Genomic DNA, 7,281 nt, shown 5'->3' with positions numbered 1-7,281 from the left:
TCCTGAGCTTGAATTCTCTTGCTCTCTCTGCCTCTGTACTTCCTTCCACCTGTGACTTCTTAGCTCTGCCCTGCTCTGATCCAAACATGAAACTTGTTCTCACTGATTTCCACAAAAATCCTTACAGGACCTGGACAAAGTATCATTTCACACATGGAACAGCAAAAGCCTTGCAAATCTACATCGGACCTTTCTATTAGCTCAGTTTTGCCCCCTCACTTCCCAGCACTCCTCTCTCGGTTTTCTAGCCAGGGAGATCCTCTTGTCTCATCCGTCCCTCTTTTCCCTCCACTCTCATTTCTCTGCTCCTACCCTCTTCCTTCTGGATTATGTCCAAATTTTTCTGCCTTGCTTATGAAACGTACTTCACTCACCACAGCTCCTTTTCCCAAACTTTGATCAGGTCTCCAGCAGACAAAAGAAGTTATACTTCATAGAATTCACCCTCCCTAGAAGGCTTGGTTATAAATGGCATGGTACCCCTGCCAGATACATATCTCTAAAAATCTCAAGAACCTCAAAGTGTGTGAATGAGTGGGTCGGGTTTGTGGGGAGTGTTGGAGCACACAACCTGTTGTGTGTCTAGGTTGCTTTGCACTGCTGCTGGGCCACCCATCGCTCAAGGATCATTGGCTTATTTCCTGGTGCACGGCTTTTCCTGCTGGAAGCTACCAGCGTAGCTCCAGAGAGGCATTCCTGGTCTCCAAACTTTGGCCTATTGCCCACTCTGTGCTTCTCACATTACATCACAAGTCTCCCCCTCACCAGGGATAGGACCTGTGGCTGGCCACTCTGGGGCTTTCTGAATTCTGACTTTGCATCTACTAATGGACATTACTGAAACCCTTTTAAAATCCTTTTAAATGTCTTCAGAAAATGTGCAAAGCAAAGCATGTTAAAATTCCAATATTATTTGAGAAGGATAATATTAATTGATTGTTGGCTTTGAGGTTATCTAACATTTACTGTTAGGGTTTTTTCACTCTCATTGTCTCTTTAATCCTAGGAATTTTTCTATAATATTGCCATTAGTTGACCCATTTTACAGTGACCTCAACTAATCCCAGAGAGGCAGATCCACTTGCCCAAAGGCACACAGTAGGAAGTGGTGAGGCCACAATGAAAATGTAGGTACCGCCTCCTAAATTCATAACTCTTTTAATCAGCAGATGTGCAGCCCTGTTGTGGATTTACTATTTCTCTAGAACAGAACAGAAAGAGGATTGGCTTGAAGCTAGAATAAATAAGCTCTGATTGGGGAGGAGAAGGTCAGCAAAGGGTCTGGGGTTGATGGGTCTGAACTGAGCACCACTGCAGGGAATCCTGGGAAGCCAGAAGTGAAGAGAGGGACCCTTGGTGTCAGGAAGAGGAGAAAGTCAAAGGGAAGATATGCTTTGGTGACAGCACCAGCTTTTACATTATCTCCTGCCTCCAGGTCATTTTTTTTTTTCCTGATTAAAGCACTTGCTGTGAATGAGATGGGTGAGGCCAATGCAGGTCAAAAAATAATCAGGAAGCATATTCAGACAGAACAAACCAGAACCACAGGTGCAGCATTTGGGAATTATAAACCGTCAGCCTTCTGCTACAGGGACTGTGGTTTGAATCGAAACTCCTCCCGTAAAGTAACAAAATGCTGCAAGGAAGAAATCTCATTCCCAAAAGCAGATACTGAGAAAATCAGCATTGGAGCCTCTGACAGCTGGGGTCCCCTAGGGGCGTCATACAGGGTCCAGCTAGTTATGATAAGCCACGGGCAGATCCAGCACGTCGTGCAGAAATCCTCGGTCATGTGCACTCGATGCTCAATGAATAAAGGCAGCCCTGCTGGGGGAAATGAGAACGGCCAGTCTGAGGGGCACCTCGAGGAGCTCCCCACCTTGGTGACGGAAGGGTCTTGCTCAGCAGTGTGCATGCAGGCACCTACCCTTGCTGCAGCATTAGTTAGCAAAATCACTTCCTGATTTCCGTGTTCTTCTTTTGCCCCTGCCCAGTAAGAACTTGACCTTCGAGTGTGAAAATGACCCTGCTTGTGGAAAACCTGCAGCGTATGCAGTGTAAGTGCGACAGACCTTATAGCTGAGGCATCTCACGCCTGGAAATGGTAAGGGACGTGCTTGGCACTGCACGGCCAAGCCAGGCATTCCCAGTTTGGCCAGCCTGGAGGCCGGAGCACGCCAGGTCACCTCAGGGCTCCCTGTTCCTGGGGTGGGGGGTGGGGGCAGGTTGGTAGGCAGAGCTGCCTGCATCACACATATATGACCAAGGTTTAAAACCTGCACACAGTGTCACACTGAGAAATTCCTCCCACCCTGAGAGACCTGCTTACAGCTATAGATCTAGGCCAGAAGAACCTCAGGAGGCCCAGCCCTGTGCCAAGTGCTCTTCTGGAAGCTGCCTGAAGATTCCTCACCGATCTATGGGTTAGCAAAGTAGACTGTGCATTCATGGAGCGCTGCCCGGTGCATAGACGCTGCCTCTTCCAATCCATGCCATTTCCCCACACCTTGGCCCGCAACTACCTTGGGTGTCTTATTATTCTCTCGAAGGCTGACCTGGGGTGCAGATTTCATCGCACTCCTGCTGGAATAATAACCAAAGCTTTGATTTACCAAGCACTTTCTTTCTGCCAGGTTCACTGCTTTATAGTTTGGTTACATCATCTATTTTAGTCCTTCCAGCAACCTTGTAGGACAAATATTATTATCACAATATAAATGAGGAAACTGAAGCATTTAAAGGTTATATTACTGATCTAGTACATTACTCAGAGGTAAACAATAGGTGTAATATTTGAACATGGGTCTTTTTTGTCTTTGCAGTATGAGCTCTTAATCATTCCATTATCCTGCCTCTTTAGGAAGTCTCTGGAATTTCTCTCATCCCTGCCCGCTATGGTGGTCCTGGTGACCTCCAGAGCTTTCCTTAGTTACAGGATCAGGGACCCTGAGGACTAGACTCAAAGGAAGTGACCTGTGACTTCCACCAAGGTCATCCACGGTGTCGGTTGGTCCAAGCTATCCCAGGACATAAGCAGGGAATCACTCTGGCATGTGATATCTCTGCTGCAGATTCAGAGATTTGACAAATTGGCATTTATTAAGCTAATGGCTACAAAGCAATCTTTGAACCATAAAAATTGTATTTCCTACATCCTGGAAAGAATACAACTCTAAAGCTCTGTGTGCTCTTTTGAACGCTACTCCTTAAATAAAAGCAAGAGGAGGAAGAGGAGGAGGAGGAGAAGGACAGCTCTCCACCAAGTCTGATAGCTTTCATAATTTTTCATTTCATAATATTACATGAAGTTAATAATAAGCTTTCCTCAGAGCCTAATCAAGGAGAGTAAAAATTGCAGGACCTCCCAGATTTATCTAGATTGTGGTACTTTGGCCCAGTCCCCTTATCTTGTCTGAGAATGGCATATGACTTTGCTCTATCTGTTTTAGAACAAAGTACTTAGATTATATGTCTTTTCTTTATCTGTGATCTGGTTCAGTTTTTTTTTTTTTTGCACACAGAAAAACAGCATTCAGTTCTCATCTTCAACACAGAAAATCAGTCTCTTAAAAATGAACAGATCATCTACAGGTGGGGAATATAAACATGTTTTGAAAATCTGGAGAAAAGAGATGGCTCATACATAGCCAAGTAAATAGGAACAGGTTAATTCTAGCACATTGCTTTTTCTCATTAGATTTAAGATCCAGCTGTGCCGACTGCCCATTACTGTCTGCGTTGCTTATTTCCTGTACGCAAGACCGAAGGCCATGAGAAAAGTTGACCCTCGAAAGAATAATCCAACTACTCCAGAGGAGAACTACTTGACCAGAATATTCTTTAGCAGCTGAATGAGTTCAGTCTCACCATACGAAACTGTTCAGAGAAAAAAAAAATTGTTCAGAGCAAAACGAACTTCAGAATACAGGAAATTATAATTTCTATAACGTGTGGACACTGCTGATCAAATTGCTAAAGAGTGTGTGTTTGTGGTTTATTTTTTTTTTCTTCAGTTTTAGTTTTGTTTCGTTTTGCAAGAATGAAAGGGGAAGGGCCTCCTAACCACCCCACAGGATGTTTCCCGTAAGACTGGAGGTTCCAGGGCTTATGACCAACTTTGGCCGGCAGGTGAGGGCGGGCGAGCACAGAAGGGCACACTATTGCCATTGCTGCCACTTGGGTTTGTCCTTCTGCTGCAGATTTTAACTCCGAAAACCTGCCTGCCAGGGGCTCCCTGCAGCTCTTTCCGGTGCAGGCTTCTGGCTCTCTCTCAGGGTTCTGCAAGAGGAAGGAGTGGGTCTGTGAGTGTTTATATGTTTTTCTAGTCCCTTCACACTTATGAAAAGTGTGTATATGTGAGAGTGTGCAGAGTGTGGGGGGGTTGTCAAAGAGAGAACGAGGACGGAAGAGAAGGAGAGTTCTCTGAGAGCTCCTGTGGCCCTGGCTTCAGGGTCCCTCAGTGGGCTGCCTCTGTAGCCAGGCTCTCCTGGTGCACGGCTCTGAAATGAAGTCCCCCTGGAACATCTGTTTGGCGACTCCTCTGTTCTTACTCCTGCCCATTCACACATGGGCCTCTCCAGCCTCTGAGGACCAGGCCAGCGCCAGATACTCCAATGGCCACACCTGTGTAGGTAGGTAAGGTTTGTGTATTTTCATGTGGATGTAACAGTGGGGTCAAATACTTTGCTTGCATAGCATATCACCTATTTAATGATGTCAATAGCTATGAACTCCCAGTAGGGTGCCAATAACCTCACCAGCATAGAAAACCTCTGAGAAAAAAAAAGAAAAGAAAACCTCTGAGCCTGAGAGTGAGCACTCATACTATTGCACGCAAATACCCTATACAATTGCAAGTTTGAATTCGTTATAGAAGTCTTCCATCTTGTTGGTGATAAGAATTTTTTCTCTTGCATGGACAGCTCTTGTAAGAGCCTGAAATGCTTACCCCTTTCAGAAGGACAGTGGACAGCGTCGCACAGCAGAAAGAAGATGGCCTTTGACTTCAGACAGCATCATTTCTGTCATCTTCTATTGCTCAGGATGTCCTGGTCCTTCCACTCAGATTGAGGACATAGTTCCATCCTTTTTTGTGAGGTGTGTTGAGGAATTTGTGGCCGTCCTCGTCAGCCACAGGGTTTGTTTGGTTTCCTATGCAACTACTCCACAGCCCCAAGAGCTCAGGGAGTCTGTTTGCTGGTTAGGTTTGGTGATGGTTTAGCACCCATTTACCCAATTCACAGCTTCTGGCTAACTCTGCCTGGAGCTGTTGACCTGTCCTCATGGTAAGAAGAAAGGCCAGGGCAAGATGAGTCTGTCGTGATCGACATTTACTCAGCACTGGCTGTGCTGAGCCAGGGGCTGCAGGCAGTCCCAGTTGGGGTCTCACTATTTGGATTGGTTGCATGGAGAAACGGGCTCAGAAATTTGTGCACAGGGGAGTTTATTGAGGTGTGCTCTTGGGGAAAACACCATGAGGAGGGATGGAACAGAGGGAGCAGGTAGGAGGAAAATATGGGCTGCGCTATAGCCACACACACACACACACACACACACACACACACACACACCTTCTGTCAATCCCACAGGAAGCTCTGGACTAAATTGGCTCTTTGGAGTGGTCTGAGGTGGATCCAGACCCTAGAACTGCCCCCATTGAACAGTCACTGAATATGAACTGCCCCCAGTGGGGAGCATAGGGTGGAGGCAATGCCTGCAGAAATACTTGATGTGAGCCCTTAACACCAACAGTCACAGCAACAGGGGGAGGGAGTATCTTCTAAAGGGAACCTGGAGGTGCTCTGGCTTACAGGGGCAAATGTGGGGAATGTTTTAGGAAGCAGTGAAGTAAGCTCATTCACAGCTAGTGGTAAGAGGAAGAGTATCATGGAGGAGGCAGGAGAAGAGAAGGGATGGCTGGTTGGGCTTCGGCTACTTTCTGATGAAAAGCAAGACGATATGACTTCAAATTCACTGCACAAATACACTTTCCAAACATTCCTACGTGCCCACTACCCACGTGGTCACTGAATGGCCACCACATGCCAGGCCCTGTCCTCGGAGCTAGAGGTACAAAGGTGAATAACAATTATTTTTAAAATGCCTCTGTCCTCAGGAAGTTCACTGTCCAGTCTAGGGGGAAAAAATAAGAATCTGGACTGTAATGTTTAAAATGAAAGACAAACTGGGTGCTTAGGGCACATGATAATACTCCACCTCACAGGCACCCTATAAATTGCAGTGTCCAGGAGAGAGCCAGCAGGAAGTCAAGAAGCACAGAGCAAAGACAAACTATTTCAAAGCAGACAACTGCTCACTACAAGAACCTCATCATATTCATAAAGTTGCCAGGGGAAGGTAAAAGTATAAGCTGAGGGAAAAGGAAGAGGAGTGGGGTAAAGTTTTAGAAATTTATAAGTATTTCTACCCAAGTGTTGCCAGGCAAGAAGGAAGCTTCAGGTGTCTCAAAGATTCCATTGCCATTACCTCCTTCTCGAAAGACTCTAGACAGCAAAAATCTTGAGAAAAGTTGGTCAGGTAGTTGGATTTCTGATCATCCAATTGAGCAGTCAGGAATAATCTTTGTTAGCCACCAGCAATCTCCTAATCACCATCCCAAAATAAAGTTTCATCTTGTTCATAGAAGTATACACTGGCCTTGATTTATAAAATCATAATAAAATAAAATATTTATAGTCACCTTCTCAACACATGGAAGTAGTTCTGCTTCCCAATTTTTCATGGAGTTTGATTGAATTAATTTGGTTCTAAACATTTTTATGAAGATGTGCTTTTAGTGATCATGTTTGTTTCCTACCCATGAAAATTTTTTTGCTACTGGTCCGTAGCCATTCTTGAAGCTTCTGGGCATTTCTCCTTGCCACCTTCCATATTTTCTCCAAGTTGCATCTGGGCTAATTGGAGTGGTACATGGGGAAAGGAAGGGCTCTTCACCTGTAAGAATTACCTTTGTAAGTTAATCATTATGAGTTAATCATTTTTAAAGATTTTATTTATTTATTCATGAGAGACACAGAGAGAGAGAGAGAGAGGCAGAGACACAGGCAGAGGGAGAAGCAGGCTCCATGCAGGGAGCCCAATGTAGGACTCGATCCCAGGACTCCAGGATCATGCCCTGAGCCACCCAGGCATCCCTGCTAACATTTATTGAGCATGTACTGTGTCATTAACAGTCTTCCAAAAAAGTTTATATGAACTATCTCATTTGATCATTAAAGTGACCCTACCAGATATATATCATCATTATTCCCACTTGGCAGG

The 7,281-nt window shown here is 45.2% G+C and overlaps 1 protein-coding gene across 1 annotated transcript in view; it reads left to right on the top strand.

Annotated features, from left to right (window-relative positions):
- The first annotated feature begins 4,118 nt into the window (after positions 1-4,118).
- Positions 4,119-7,281, top strand: part of AOAH (acyloxyacyl hydrolase) — a 159,579-nt gene continuing 156,416 nt past the window's right edge. Inside the window, exon 1 of the mRNA XM_055314684.1 lies at positions 4,119-4,631. Coding sequence (XP_055170659.1) covers positions 4,505-4,631 — 127 coding nt within the window. The 5' untranslated portion in view covers positions 4,119-4,504. The remainder of the gene's footprint in view (positions 4,632-7,281) is intronic.

This window comes from Nyctereutes procyonoides, unplaced genomic scaffold (assembly GCF_905146905.1).
Source record: "Nyctereutes procyonoides isolate TBG_1078 unplaced genomic scaffold, NYPRO_anot_genome, whole genome shotgun sequence".
Lineage (NCBI taxonomy): Eukaryota > Metazoa > Chordata > Mammalia > Carnivora > Canidae > Nyctereutes > Nyctereutes procyonoides.
Note: the sequence above shows the minus strand (reverse complement) of the source record. Positions and strands in the feature narration are given on the sequence as shown.